Genomic DNA, 12,414 nt, shown 5'->3' with positions numbered 1-12,414 from the left:
ATGTTACTTTACTTGAATTTCTCCTCTTTTCTCCCGCTCCTCTTCCCCCCACTTTCCCCTGTAAAATGGCAGCTGCAGGAGCAGCCTCCAATGGAAAATGGATATCTTGTTAATAACAGATGCCAAACCCCAGCATCAACGCCGGCTCAGTGCAATAAGCTGTGGTGTAACATGGACTCTGCGTTGTCCCCCACTGGGCCTACAACTTGAGTCCTTTAAGAGGATCAAAGCTCTCAGAGCATCTTAGCAAGATTATTTAGAGCAAGATAGACTAGACCGTCCTCTCTGAAAAAGAAGGGGCCCCTGCGGCCTTTTTTTTTTTTTTTAAACAGCGCGGAATGTGTGTAACCCCACCCCTTTCTTACTAAACAGAAGCCTTGAGCGAGTCCTTTCCTTCGTGCGAGCCCAGGCGATTGTTAGTGATTCATGGAAAAGGGGTATTTGCGGCGCTCAAAGACACTAGCTCCAGAAAGAGATTCATTTATTTGCTAAGGAGCTAGCGACATTCCGGAGTTGTTTACACTCAGGTTTTTCTGCGTTTCCTCTCAGGGCTTGTTTCAAATAGGTGAGGCTATCGCTTTCCTGAAGAACAGCGGAGGACGTACCAACCGACGTCTGAGATGCACACAGCAAGCTGGTTTAAAACCAGCGGCGAACAGAACAAAGGCAAACAAATAAATATGACACCTACTGAAAATAACAGAACACAGCGGCAGCCACCGCATAAAGAACTAGCGATTTCAGGCGATTACAAGGGCGGTTCAAAACGAAAGCAAGTTAAAAAATGAGACGCATTTTACAAGGCGATTTGCCAGAGTTGCCAGATTATTTAATTTGTATGGACTATAGAAAAATAATTGTCAACTTGGACATTGTCTTTAAATTCATGTCACTGGCCCAATCTTTTCCTTAAGTTTAAGGAAGCTGCAGAGCTGGACTACACGTTACACTCTTCAGCTAAGACATGCTTTTCTAATATTTTCCCCGAGATATTACATTTAGAAAATACGCAAAGAAACCTTTTAGGAGTAAACAAAACGCACCCGAACTATTCATTATAAAGGAAAGAATAAAAAATCCATAAATAATACATTGTAATCAAATAATATAAAGTATTCTGCAGACATATTTTTTAAAATTAATAGACTCCTTTTAATTTACTCACCACAAAGATTAAAATGTTCAAGTGCACTTGTTTAATTAATAAAGCATTTTATATGCAATTATTAAGTGCTAATCATTAGGAAGTTTACGTTGTTGAGGCAAATCACTAGCTCAGACATTAAAAACCATTATAAAAATATAGCTACAAGGTCAGTATCAAATTACCCTTCCATAGGACAGCTCAAGGACAGCTTCTATGTGATACTAGAAACTTTTTTAAACACCCAAATCCCTCTCAAAGCACAGAAACCTCAAGAGCAGTGACATGAAGGTAGCTTGAAACACAGGTAAGGTCCTTTCCAACAAAGAAAATAGGTGGTGTCCACAGCATATGGTGATTATTAGTTTTAATAGTCTGTGGTAAAATTTTAAAGGTAGAAGTTAATTTGTCAGGCCTTCGGCTCTGTCTTCCTCCAGCTCTTGGGCTTCCTTTTTCGTTTCCCCGTCCTTCACCTCCTGCCGGGAAACGGGAAATTTGTCCTTGTTGTTTTCCTTTTTCCATTTCATTCTCCTGTTCTGGAACCAGATTTTTACCTGTCTCTCGGTGAGGGCTAGGGCGTGGGAAACCTCGATTCTTCTTTTCCTGGTCAGATAGGGGTTAAAAAGAAATTCCTTTTCCAACTCTAGAGTTTGGAAGCGACTGTAGGTTTGTCTTCCTCTTCGTCTACCAGGAGCTGCTGATTAAAACAAAAAAGGGGGGGGGGAATAAACGTTTAAAAAATGTTATGGTACCTCTGCATGTTGCTGGAGGTTTGTGGAACGGGGGTCTACGGGGTGAAATATACACAGCGCTCTTTAGCTCCGATATATATAGGGTGTGCAGGCAAGAGGAGCAGAGAGGTCTTCACAATTATTCTGTCCCCATCATCTTTACATGGTTCCTACTTTTTAAAAAAAAAGTCTGTATTACTTTATGAATAAGAGCCACTGTGGCTACACAAGAAGGAAAAGGAGGGGGAGAGGGAACGGGAGTTTTAAAGCCAGAACGTGAGATGAAAGCAGATTTCTCCCCCTCTCCCTTCTTAAAAAAAAAAAAATGCATCCCAACCTTGTGGTCTCATCCACGGAAACATTTGAGAAGGAGACGAGCTCTGATTTAAGTGGTCTGGGTCCTCGCCAATATTACCACTGGACGATTTACAGTCAGGATATTGTACCAGCTCGGCCTCTTGCTGGGTCGTAAAAATCGGCTGTCTCTGTAAGTTATCGTATCCGTAAAACTTCGCGGGCTCCCCGTGACAGGCAATCCCGCCGCAGGGGGGAGGTGGCGGCGGAGGCGGAGGATGCGGAGGAGGAGGGGGGGCGGCCTGGTAGGCAGCGGCCGGGCTGCCCCCGCCGGGGTGGAAGTACTCCTGGCCCCGGCCATCCCTACCGCCGCACCCAGTCCCGGAGGGCGGCGGGGACGGGTGCGGGTGCGCGTGCGCCTGCGGGGGCGCGTGCGGGAAGCCGGCGGCGCTGTTGCCATAGAGCTGCAGGGCTGCTGCGGCGGCGGCGTGACGGCCGCCGACCTCGGGCACGAAGTGACAGTCGTAGTAAGTGGGATTGATGGCCTCGCCCGCCGCCGCCGCCGCCGCAGCCGCCGCCTTGTACTTGGAGTACAGCGGGTTCACGAAGTACGAACTCATTGGGGCGTCAGCGGCGGCGGCACCGGGCGGGCGGGCGGGCGGCGCTAAGCAGCTAGAGAGCGAGCCTCGACTCGGCCGCACTGCCGCGGGGGCCTGTGGGGCGGCTGCTCTCGCCGCTGGGACCGCCGGGCTACGTCGCTGCTGCCGCCCGCCCGCGCTCGCGCGTCGCTTCTGAGGCCAGGCAGCCGCGGGCGCTCAGCTACTGGGCGCTCATGCCCGGCTCTTGCGCCCGCCGCCTCGGCTTCGCGCCGCCTCCCTCGCGGGTCGCGGGGCCTCGCCCAGCCCCCGCGCGCCGCCGCCCTCCCGGCCTTTCCCGGCGCGCCCCGGCTCGGCCGCAATATAATCGCCGACGCCCCAGGCGACCTGCCCCGCTGCCTCCACTGTTTCCTCTCAGGCACCAGTGACTGAGCGCACCCGGACAAGAAAAAAGTGCGCTTGGCCCACGGGGACAATCTGGCCTCGGTTTACAAACCCCAGCTCTGGGGGAAAAGAAAAAAAAACACCCTCTGCCCGCCGCCACCTCTTACCGCGCCCCCCCCGCGCCCCCCTCCCGCCAATCTCGCCCCCGCCGCCGAGGCTGCCGACGCGGTGCGCACCGGCGAGGCATTTTCGCACCACAGCACTGCACGGAAAGTCGGCGTGACGGGGACGAGGAGCCCCGCGGAAGGATCCGCGCGCAGTTCAGTCGCTACGGCCGACGGACGGAGCGCCGCGGTCGGCCCGAGATGCCTCCGCCGGCCTTAAAGGGGGCCCATAAAGACGCACTGCCAAGGGCTCCGTGTGCCCCGGGGCCGCGGGAACGCGGACCGCAGCCGGCAGGGAGGGGCCGCGGCGGAGCCTTAGACTTGGGGGAGACAAGGAGGCCACTCCCAGGAGGCTGCGGAGCAAATGACTCCCTCCCCGAGCCCCTGGCTGCAAAAGCAGAGGTTGCCCGTGGCTTTTGCAGCTCTGGACACGCGGGTGCAGCCCGGGGAACGTGGACAAGAGGTGTTGACGGACCGGACCATGCATTTGAGTTGGGGCATATCGAAGTGGTTTAATTAAAAGCCGCGAGTGTGGCCCCAGATCCTGGCGTTATCAAAGCAAATCAAAGCCTTTCTTTTCCAGCCGAGCGGGCCCTGTGGAAATGAGATGTACATTTACCCTTGACGCACCGCAAGCCTGGCCGAGGCTCTCAGGTTAATTGATATTTAATGGAAATCATGCCCATGAATATAGTTTCCATCATTTCACCCTTGATAGACGTCAGCACTGGGCGCAGGGGGAGGCTGAAGAATGCAGGAGGGGGCATTAGGCTTGCTGAGAGAGTAAATAGAAGAGCGGACAGAAACGTTCTGAGGCGGGGAAAAGGGCTCGCGCTGGGGAGGGTGACATTTCCTCGGGCAGGACGCGGCTCCCGGGTCTCGGCCCCGGCGCGCAGCGAACCAGGGCCGGCTGCGGTTCCCGGAGGAGCGCGGGGGGCAGACGACCGCGAGTTCCCCCCAGGAGCCTCCCAGCCGGCGTTCAGATCGCGCCGGTTCCAGGCAGCTGCAGGCGGCCCATCTTCTGCTAACGATCCTACTTCCTCCGCCAAGCCTGTGAAATTACTGCCGAGAGAGCGCGCAGGCCTCAAAGTTACGAATTTTTCCCAAAGCAGAGAAAGAGAAGGCTCAGCCTAGTTTGTGAGCAGAGATGAAGAAAAGTTGCCCGAGTCATGTGGCCCAGTCGAGTGTGAATCGACAAGATATTCCCGATTTTAGCAGCTCTCTCCAAAGCTGTCTGGCTTTACCCTACCAACCGCCTCCCCACACACTTCCTTTCCCTCTCTGCTCCAGTTTCAATGTCCAATAAATGCAATGGTTCTCTGTTGTGTGTGTGTGTTTTCCCCTCTCCTGCTCGGCCTTTTTCGTGGGCTCTTTGGGTGACTGAGCCCCGTTTCCTTCGGGATAGGTACAATGTCGTGAGGGCGCCAGGCTCCCAGCCTTGGAAACAGACCTCCAAGGCGCCCCTGCTCAAGCTAAACGCACCACGCCGGCTTTCCACACCAAATGCAAATTTCCGAAAACCCCAGACGGCCTCAGAGATGCCGCAGGCTGGCGAGCGATTTCAGCTACCCCTAGCTCCTTGTGGGTTGGCCCAGCCTGCGAGCGCGATCCTGACTTGTGTCCGGGTGGACTGAAATATCATTTTTACAAATGAGGAAAATGAGATCGAGATGGACAGACATAGCAAGGTGATAATGTCCGACTCAATTATTTCTACTGGGAATGACTGAAAGGTAAAGGAATCGTTAATGAATCTAGAGATGACAAAGGCATGCTTTATTTAATTTTTAAATTAGTAAGGAGTGCAGACTTGGGGTGGTGGAGAGCAAGGGTTTTTTTGTTGTTGCTGTTTGTTTTTGTGGGGTTTTTTTTCTGCTGGTTATTGCCAAGTATAATGACTTTCTTTAAATCCGAAGGCGAACGAATTGATTCTGACAATTAAGGATTTGTCCTTCAACCTTGCAAATGCCCAATTAAAAGATTATTATTGTCAATAAAGCCTTGGAGCTACCTTTGTAATTGTGCCCCTTTTTTTCAGTTTGGCGTGTGTGTGTGTGTGTGTGTGTGTGTGTGTGTGTGTGTGTGTTTGAACCCTGGATAAATGAGTGGATTTTGGAATGGAATGGGGGGAAAAAATGAAAGAGCCTGGATCTCAACAATACCAGGCATCTTGTAGAACTGTGTGATTCCTCGGGGGAATAAAAGAAAAATGAACACTAGAAAATTCATTTATAGACATTCAGGCCAAATTTAGAAAACGTTACAACATTTCCTCTTGGGACAAAACAGTTTTTAACATTTATTTAAGCATTCCGTTTATAATATGAGTAGAAAAAGAGCGCGATTAACTTAGTAAGAAAAGATCTATGCTTTTTACAGCTTTCTGTTTTGATATAATACATTAATTTATCATGTTTCATAGTTTCAGCTGTGCCACAGTCCAGTTTCTGAAGCCATGATCGAGCCAAAATTTTATGCCCAGCAAACACAGAAATTAATAGTACACCTTGTTTATTTTTGGTTAAAATTATCCTAATTTCGGATTAAAAATAAGATTGTTAATATTTTTAATCAAAACCTTTCTCCGCCGCAATTCCAGCTTTACGAGATCAGAAAGTGGAGCAACAGCGCTCTCTAGTGGCCAAATGCCACCTCCAGTCCACTGAATTTAATTTTTATTCATCTCAAACCAATTCTAATCTCGTTCTTCAGTTTGGGGCTTGGACTGCTGACACTAATAATGCTTCATTCCTGTGACTGTCAACAAGTCAAGAGCAGCAAGCAGGAGCTCCTGCATGCCTAGGATATTCTAATCAGTGCTCCCAACAGCTTCCAGTAGTGTCTTTTCCAAAAGCTTCCAGCCCTTCTTTTGCCAGACACCAAAAGTCCCCATGCTGTAACCGCCCAGCTGTGCCTTTTAAAACAATTATAGGACAGGCTAGATTTAACAAAACCTACAACTTTCTAAATATCAACTGCCAAGAGGCTTTTTATTTTCCAGAGGAACCAGACACTTTGGCAACCAAGAAATTACAGAAATCAAGTATTGTTATGTTTTTGTTTTTCTCTTACAGCTGTTGCTTTTAGAATTAAATCATGAATATTTGCTACTTTAACACTGTAACTTTAATGCTTTGGGGCCCACTTAGGTGGCCGATTTTGGGGGGAATCGAAGCCAAATCAAAAGCTTTTTGCTGGATCTCTGAGTGGCTGTCTGGAAAGTCCCTTTGCGCTTCTGTTTGTTTGAATTTCTATGGACAATAAATGGGATTTTAAAAATATATATCAAAAGTCATTGAACTAAGCATTCCACTAGAATTTTTTTTTAAAGCAATGACTATTCAATTGGCTTAAGTGTTTCCTGTTAGGTTAATCTTTTTACTCATCTTCAAAACTGCTTTCCTCCAGTTTAGGTGTAACAATTGTATTTTTTTATAAGTGAATAGACATAAATTTCAACAACATTTTGCTTCAAAGTTTGGAGTGGAGGGCCAGAGAGTCTTGTGAATAGGCATCTAACTTCATCTTTTCCCGCGAACCACACTTCTGGGAGACTCTCATCTGGGTAAATGACCTAAGATCACTAACCGCCCTATCCCCAGATAACAGGCCAATTTTTTTGTTTGTTTGTTTCTAAAGAACCAGCTAAACCGTGGTCATAGTCAAAATATTATAAAATGCCATCTCCTTAGGCTACTTCCATTACCTGGTTCATTTCAAAAATCAGAAATTCATTCACCTCTTCCTTCCTACCTCTTTCATGTTTACTTCCTAGGTGCTCACACCTCACCCGGGGGCTCCCATGCCCCTGCCTTCTTGGTCCAACGCAGTCTTGTTTATATTTTATTGTCTAGATTTTAAGACCCAGTTTTGTCTGCATTTTTCCTTTTCTCCCACAAACACAAACATCAAAATGAGATGGTTTCAAAGCAAAGCACCGGGCCTGTCGTAAACTCATTACCTCCAGACGTCTGGCCGGCTAGATGGCTTTATGACACCTTGGCTCTTCCTGTTTTCAAAGAGCCCTAGGTACCGAGCTGGCCACAGTGGCAGGGGTGCGCAGCACCTTCTGCCGGATCTGGGCCTTCCTTGGCTTTCCCTCCCAGCCCCCCTCTGCTTTTTCTTCGCATCCCCTCTTTCATTGGGATCCCCCAAGATCTCTGCCACCGCCCCCACCTTCCACCCAGCTCAGGCCACTTGGCAGTGCTGCCTCTTTGGCCTGCAAATGCTGTGCTCACCCAAACCCTCACTTACAATGACCTTCATTTTAGCCCCTGAATGCAGCCCTCAGAGGGCCAAGCTGGGGGCTAAACATACACAGAAGCTGGGTGGGGGGAAGGGGGCGGTGAAATGGAGGTGGCTGGGGAGGAGAGCCTTGACCATTTTGATCGCTAAGGTCACTTTGGGGCTTTGGTGGGGAGGAGCAGAAGCTCACAGCCTGACCAGCTGGGACCTCCCGGAGCCAGCTAGCCCCACGGAGCTGGGACAGTTGCTCCAGAGTGCAGAGTTGGCCTTTCCCTTGTTTGGAGAGGGGTTTGGCATCTGGGGCTTCAGGAGCCCAGGGAAGGTTAGGGTGCTGTGTACCCAAGCCCCAGCCTGAAAGTGCCTGGCTTCTGGGGCCTGCTGGCTCTTCTGGGCGCTTCTGCAAGGCTAACACTGGGCCCAAGCACAGAGTTCGTGGAGGACCTTGAACCAGGCTTGGGGAGGCACCAATGTCCCCCCACAGGGTCTGTGCTGCTGCATCTGCCTACACAAAGGGATGTGAGGCAGAGAAGGCAGAGACACATCAGAGAGATCTGTCAGGTGGAAGGGCCCTGAATTTTTAACAATGTCTCATTCCCAGGGGTAGAGGAGAAATATCCTGAGTGTGATATTTTGCAGAGAGGCAGAGAAAGCAGGCACACAATGTTTAGGGCCAGCGTCTGGGCTCCATTTGATCAGGTCAGCATTTATTAGTAGGAAGCAGTAACATTTACAACTGGTCCTCGGGCAGGAACCGGGAGGGCCACCACCCGCGGCCGCCCACGCGAGCCCAGCCTTCAGGGGAGAAAGCAGCGCGTCCAATGCACTGAGGACAAACCCCAACCCGCCCGAGGCCCTGGGCTCCTCTAAGCCTCACTGGAGATCTCCACCGAGGTCCCGCGTGCTCCCTGAGGAAAGGGGGCTTTCGCAACTGGTGGGCAACCCGGCCGGGCTTCACCGTGGGCTAGCAGCCGGGGTGTCCGCACTGTTGTCGCTCTGCCTTCATTCTTGGAATTGGGGCGCACTTGGCCCCTGTTTGGGCAGTGCTGGGGGTGAGGGGACTAAACTACAGCACTTTTCAGAAACATGGGGGACATTTACACAAGAGAGGGCTCCCCAAGCCAGCTTGCACTCACAAAATATAGCATTTCTTAAGGAACCAATGGAGCAGGAAAGGGAGGGAGTGGGATAGGGCGAAACCCCAAAGCCACTTGGTTTTTCCAACACGTAAACGAGCAAATACAGAGTCCCCCAAATACCTCAGAGACCAACCACACAGTCACTTCTATCTAAAAAGAAAAAAAAAAAAAAAAGAAGAAATCCAAGTCGCTGGAGAGTTTCTGGAAATCAAGCACCAAACACCCACAAAGGAAAACAGCAACAACAACAAATCCGCTGCCCTTGAGCGCTCCCGCCAGCACCGCGCCGGGTCAGTCTCCTTTGGGGCATTTCTCCTTGCTCATCTTTTTCATTTTCATCCTACGGTTCTGAAACCAGATTTTGACCTGTCTCTCTGTTAGGTTGAGAATCCTGGCCACCTCGTAGCGCCGGTCCCGGGTGAGGTACATGTTGAAGAGGAATTCTTTCTCCAGCTCAAGCGTCTGGTATTTGGTGTAGGGACAGCGCTTTTTCCGGGTGGAGCGAGCGTGGATCCAGTTCGCGGCGGGGTTGTCTACAAACAGGGAGGTTTGGAGACGGGGAGAGAGGGGAGGAGGGGAGGCAGGGAGAGACCACAGGGTGGGGAAGAGAGGTCGTTAAATTAATTTCACCAAGGATGGTCGCTTTTCACAACTTGGGGGGAATTATCATAAAAAGCCTTAATGCCCGCGCTCTGTTTACCGTACAAACTGAGCGCCCAGGGTAGGTGGTTATGGGAAGCTCTTTTTATGGATGCATGTTGCTCGCCTAGTCTTGGGTAGGCGTCTAGACGTTTTTATAGGTTAGTAAAACTATCAGTTTTGCACATTCGAGCCTTACAGGTTTCAGCAATAAATCAGGGGGCAATTTCTTTTGCACTTACTTGGGTCAAGTTGCTGCTGCTGCGGCTGCGAATGCTGCTTCTCCTCCTCCTTCAGCGAACAGCCTGGGCTCGGGTGGTCGCTGCAAGCTGAGGGCTCCGACGAGCCGCCCGTCCCAGTCGCGGCCCCGATCCCTGCCCCAGGCCCGGTTCCCCCCGTCGCCGCTGCCGCCTTGTCCTGCAGGAACGAGTTGCACGAGAACTCGGGGCCGCTGCTCCCTTGGGACTCCCGGGCCACGGAGCACTCAGTCCGTTTGGAGGAGGAGGATAAGGAAGTGGAGGAGGAGGAGGTGGTGGAGGCGGCCGTGGCGGGGGCCGGGGCCGCTCGGGTTTCAGGCTTAATCCCGTAGTGGCGCCCGTTGGCTGGGCCGCTGGGGCTAGGGCTGGGACCGGGGCCCAGACCGCCGCCTCCACCACCACCGCCACCGCCACCGCCACCGCCCGCACCGCCCGGGAAGCCGGGCAGCGGCTCCATCCAGGAGCGCACGTAGCGGCCGGGCTCGGAGGCAGAGGCGGCCAGGGGCGGCGGGGGAACGTACGGGTGGTAGAGGCCGCTCATCGCCGCCGCTGCCGGGGGCTGGGAGGGCACCGCGGACCACGAGGCAGAGAACACGGCCGATTTGGGGGCAAAACTACACGAGGCGAACTCGGCGGCGGTGGCGGCCGGGCCATCAGCCACACCTGCAGGCCGGCCCTGCGCGCCTGGCCCCGGCGGCCCGAAGCGCGCCGCGAACACCTCGTCGCCCTCATGGCCTATAAGCGAGTCCACGTAGTAGTTGCTGAGGGTGCCACTGGAAGACATTTTGAGGCGTCCCGCACTCCCACCCAAGGTTACACTGTCCGCCGCCGAGCAGCTCCCCGCCGGCGCCCGAGCCGCCGACTAGTTCGCAGGCTGCAGCCTCCACCATTGGTCGCGCGGCCCACGTGATCATATTTACCAATACCGGGAGTAAATCAGTCCGCTAAACTGGGGGCTGCTGTGATTTAAAAAAAAAAATCATCAACATAAGCGCCGCAATTAGAGCCCGCAGGCCCAGGTCCATGTGCCCGGCTCGGCCCGGCCCGACCTGGCCTGGCCCGCCCAGCGGCTGCCAGGACCACAGACGCGACCGCATCCAGAGGAGGCGCTGGGGACTATTTGTTCGCTTCTTCTTGCCGCCCTCGGTCCCGCAGTCGGGCCCCGTCGCTGACTCTCCAGCTTCCGAGCCGCGGGCTGCGCGTCCAGGGCACACGGAGCGGCTGGGGGCGCGCCAGGCCGGTGTCGCCCGAGGCAGGCGGGCCCTCGGGGCGGCCCCTAGCGCCCGAGGGGAGCTGTTCTCCCCTCGCCTCTCTCCCTACTCACACCCACCCCTCCCCACACATCCCCACACACACGCTTGCTCACAGCTTGTCGTGTTGTTTAAAACAGGTGGAAGACCTCTGTAATGATATTATGCCTTTCAATAAAAATTTTATGAGGTGTATTTGATTATAGATTAATGTGTCCCTAATAAAACGGACGGATGGAGCAGCTCGGAGGGCCCACTCCCCCTGCCACACTCACACACGCCCGCGCGGCCACACACACCCCGACGTGAGGCTGGGCACACGCCGCGGCCCGAGGGGCGAGCCGGGGCGCGGCGGTGGAGGACACAGAGGGGCTTCTGCCTGCCCTCAGAAGGGCGGGCGGGCGGCCGGGCGAGTTGGCGCAGCACGGACAGTGGCGGCCAGGGTGCTTCGTCTTCTCCGATGATGCTGGAAAGGCCCTGGAAGAGAACACGCCACAGGGCAGAACCCAAATGCTAGAGCAGCTTGCTCCCGCCCGCCGCCTCAGCCCTGCCTCAGCGAGTCTCCCCGGGCAGGGCCGCTTCGCGCGGTTCGCACTTAAAGGCCTCGGAGGAGACTCCCAAAATGTCTAAAAAATTCGGCCGAATGGCTAGGTCCTTGGGCCACTCCCTTCTGATTTTTTTTCCCCCTACAGAGGTGAGGTTGAGCAGCCTTGAATCTGAGGGAAATGCCCATTGTCACTCCCAAATCCATGGTACAAAGCCTCGGAAGCCCGGCTGGGAGCCCAGACAAAAGCGGCCGGGGCGCCGGCAGCGGAGGGCATATTCCTCGCTCTACAAGTTGCCCAGCTCACCCTTGGAGGGCTCCCGGCCCACCTCCAGCCCCGAAAAGGAAGCGGGTAAATGGCTATTTATGGCCTGATTGATTACCTTTGCCAATAGCTTTCTGATTTTGTTCCAGATGGGATGCCTTTGCCTTGTAGCTCAGGCTTTCCTCGGATACATGGCCCGCTATCAACAACTAATGGTGTTCCCCACATGATCGGAGAAACGGCTAAAAAAAAATTACCCTCCTCCTGCCCAACCGGTGTTAAGTCTGGGGCAAAGCTATTATAACGTTTTCAATCTAGCATTGATTCCAAGCCCTCTCCCCCACCCCCAGGAAATGGCCCCCTAAAAGAGTTCTGTCTTGGAATGTTCCTGGTTTTGGGGCGGAAGTTTAAAATTTTGAATGCCAGTGTCCCAGAGACTCCCTGGCTGAGGACTTATAGCACCTAAATGGATCGTTCTTAGGGAAACATTTAAAGGGAAGAAATGGAAAGGATGTGTTTTGTAAAACTGCTGGAAGCTATTTGAAACTGCAGGCAGGACCTCGGGTAACGAATTTTCTGTTAGCTTTCTCCTGCAAGGCCTCTTCTCCCTTTTCCCCGACAGGACTAGATAAGTCTGGGCTCTCTAGTGGGGATCCTGTCGAAGCCGGTGGAAGCTGGTGGGAGTCTCCTGGACCATGGCAGCGAATGGAACATTAGACTTCATGGGAAATCATGTTCATTTGCAAAATTTTCAGTCACCCTTTC

At 52.8% G+C, this 12,414-nt stretch overlaps 2 protein-coding genes across 4 annotated transcripts; both read right to left on the bottom strand.

The window, feature by feature from the left end:
- Positions 1–794: 794 nt before the first annotated feature.
- HOXD8 (homeobox D8) lies at positions 795–3,473 on the bottom strand. 3 transcript variants are annotated; one of them, XM_009443667.3, is made up of 3 exons: positions 3,386–3,473; positions 2,213–2,360; positions 795–1,841 (listed from the first exon to the last, which is right to left on the bottom strand). In XM_009443667.3, exons 2-3 carry the CDS (start codon positions 2,235–2,237, stop codon positions 1,546–1,548), a joined length of 321 nt encoding a protein of 106 aa, XP_009441942.1. In that variant the 5' UTR covers positions 2,238–2,360; positions 3,386–3,473; the 3' UTR covers positions 795–1,545. The 3 variants fall into 3 exon arrangements, with proteins under 3 accessions (XP_009441942.1, XP_009441941.1, NP_001074950.1); XM_009443666.4 differs by lacking the exon at positions 3,386–3,473 and having other exon boundaries at positions 795–1,838; positions 2,213–2,944; NM_001081481.1 differs by lacking the exon at positions 3,386–3,473 and having other exon boundaries at positions 1,546–1,841; positions 2,213–2,789.
- Positions 3,474–8,221: 4,748 nt separating this feature from the next.
- HOXD9 (homeobox D9) lies at positions 8,222–12,138 on the bottom strand. The gene is made up of 2 exons (XM_016950081.4): positions 9,576–12,138; positions 8,222–9,227 (listed from the first exon to the last, which is right to left on the bottom strand). Exons 1-2 carry the CDS (start codon positions 10,372–10,374, stop codon positions 8,986–8,988), a joined length of 1,041 nt encoding a protein of 346 aa, XP_016805570.1. The 5' UTR covers positions 10,375–12,138; the 3' UTR covers positions 8,222–8,985.
- Positions 12,139–12,414: the final 276 nt, after the last annotated feature.

The sequence above is a fragment of the Pan troglodytes genome, chromosome 13 (assembly GCF_028858775.2).
Source record: "Pan troglodytes isolate AG18354 chromosome 13, NHGRI_mPanTro3-v2.0_pri, whole genome shotgun sequence".
Taxonomy (NCBI): domain Eukaryota; kingdom Metazoa; phylum Chordata; class Mammalia; order Primates; family Hominidae; genus Pan; species Pan troglodytes.
The sequence above is the reverse complement of the archived record's forward strand: the minus strand, read 5'-3'. Positions and strand labels throughout refer to the sequence as shown.

Excerpts from the sequence above, each read along its gene's own strand:
- HOXD9 (XM_016950081.4), bottom strand. The coding sequence starts at position 10,374 with ATGTCTTCCAGTGGCACCCTCAGCAACTACTACGTGGACTCGCTTATA. Across the intron at positions 9,228-9,575 it reads GCAGCAGCAACTTGACCCAA|ACAACCCCGCCGCGAACTGG; the intron begins GTAAGTGCAAAA and ends CCCTGTTTGTAG.
- HOXD8 (NM_001081481.1), bottom strand. The coding sequence starts at position 2,789 with ATGAGTTCGTACTTCGTGAACCCGCTGTACTCCAAGTACAAGGCGGCG. Across the intron at positions 1,842-2,212 it reads TCCGTGGATGAGACCACAAG|CAGCTCCTGGTAGACGAAGA; the intron begins GTTGGGATGCAT and ends TGTTTTAATCAG.